Source organism: Malurus melanocephalus, unplaced genomic scaffold (genome assembly GCF_030028575.1).
Source record: "Malurus melanocephalus ecotype Western Australia unplaced genomic scaffold, MMel_1.1 scaffold_1192, whole genome shotgun sequence".
Classification (NCBI taxonomy): Eukaryota; Metazoa; Chordata; class Aves; order Passeriformes; family Maluridae; genus Malurus; species Malurus melanocephalus.
Window position 1 is genome coordinate 72,082 of NW_026624424.1, and position 1,396 is coordinate 73,477.

General features: G+C 35.1%; 1 protein-coding gene across 1 annotated transcript in view; it reads left to right on the forward strand.

Moving 5' to 3' along the window:
* Positions 1 to 1,392, forward strand: part of ZCCHC17 (zinc finger CCHC-type containing 17) — a 2,921-nt gene extending 1,529 nt beyond the window's left edge. The window contains exons 3-5 of the mRNA XM_057387336.1: positions 15 to 72; positions 1,108 to 1,208; positions 1,297 to 1,392. Of these exons, the coding sequence (XP_057243319.1) occupies positions 15 to 72; positions 1,108 to 1,208; positions 1,297 to 1,392 (255 nt within the window). The remainder of the gene's footprint in view (positions 1 to 14; positions 73 to 1,107; positions 1,209 to 1,296) is intronic.
* Positions 1,393 to 1,396: the final 4 nt, after the last annotated feature.

A 1,396-nucleotide genomic window follows, 5' to 3' on the forward strand; every position in this document is an offset into this window, starting at 1 on the left:
GATTTTCTTCCCAGGTTGCTGCAGTGACGGATTATGGGGCATTTATCMGAATCCCAGGCTGCAGGAAGCAAGGTTTGTGTCTCTGGTGTAGGTTCATGTTGGTGTATTCAAGCCAAGCAGTGACCTCAGAATTAAAGGAAAAGATTTAGAATATGATGGATTTTTGCATAAATACCAAAAAATCCTCAGATTTTTGGTAACTTTGGGGTATCTTAGGGTGAGGTTTTGGTCATTTCAGAATATTTTGGTGGAGGATTTTGGTAATTTCGGAATATTTTGGTGAAGATTTTTAGTAATTTCATAATATTTTGGTAGAGGGTTTTGGTAATTTCAGAATATTTTTGGTAGAGGTTTTTTGGTAATTTCAGAATAGTTTGGTGAAGAGTTTTTGGTAATATGAGAATATTTTAGTGGAGGTTTTTTGTCATTTGTTCCCAGATTTCTCTGCAGAACCCTGTTGCCCATGTGTCAATAACCCAAATTAAAATCTAGTTTGGGGCAGTGTGGCCTGTCTTAGTTAAAAAATTTTGAGCACCATCGAGAAAATAAATGTATTTATTTATAAGTACCTTTATTATCCGTATTTGTTACTTATAACTGTGCGGCCCTGCTAGTGGTGTGTACATTGTAAACCACACTCAGAAATAGAAATTAAAAAAGAATGAGCTGAAGATGAAATACACACTACTAATTCTTGAATCTAATTTATTTTTATTATTATTTTGTTTACTACTTAAATTTATTAATTTTAAATTATTTAGGTTATTAAATTTAATTTATTAATTTTAATTTATGAACATATTTAATTAATTGCTTAATTAATTTAAGAACATATTCATGTTCTTAACTCTTTCTCACACACCAAAGGATTATCTGCTCTGAGCCACTTTGGAAACTGCARATCTGAGGTTCAGTGGAGAATTATTTGTATGGAAATGAAAAAAAGGATGAGCTGAAGATGAAAAGCACTTAATTTTTCAATGTAATTTATGAATGGTAGAAAAATACGTTGTTTCCACATCCTGGAGGGTTATCTGCTCCAAGCCACTTTGAAAACTGATGTTAGTASGGCAAATCTGAGGATTTTTTCTCTCTCTTCTCTCCCAGGCCTTGTCCACAGGWCTCACATGTCYGCCTGCCGTGTGGATAAACCCTCYGAGATTGTYGACGTTGGGGACAAAGTCTGGGTGAAGCTCATTGGGAAAGAGGTAACCTTAATTATAATAAAATACCCTGAGAGTTAATTAGTTAAAACCGTGGCCATTTATTCTGTTGTTCCATCTCTTTGCTTTGCAGATGAAAGATGAGAAACTGAAGCTCTCCCTGTCCATGAAGGTCGTCCATCAAGGCACAGGGAAGGACCTGGATCCCAACAATGTTTCCCTTGAGTAGGTAA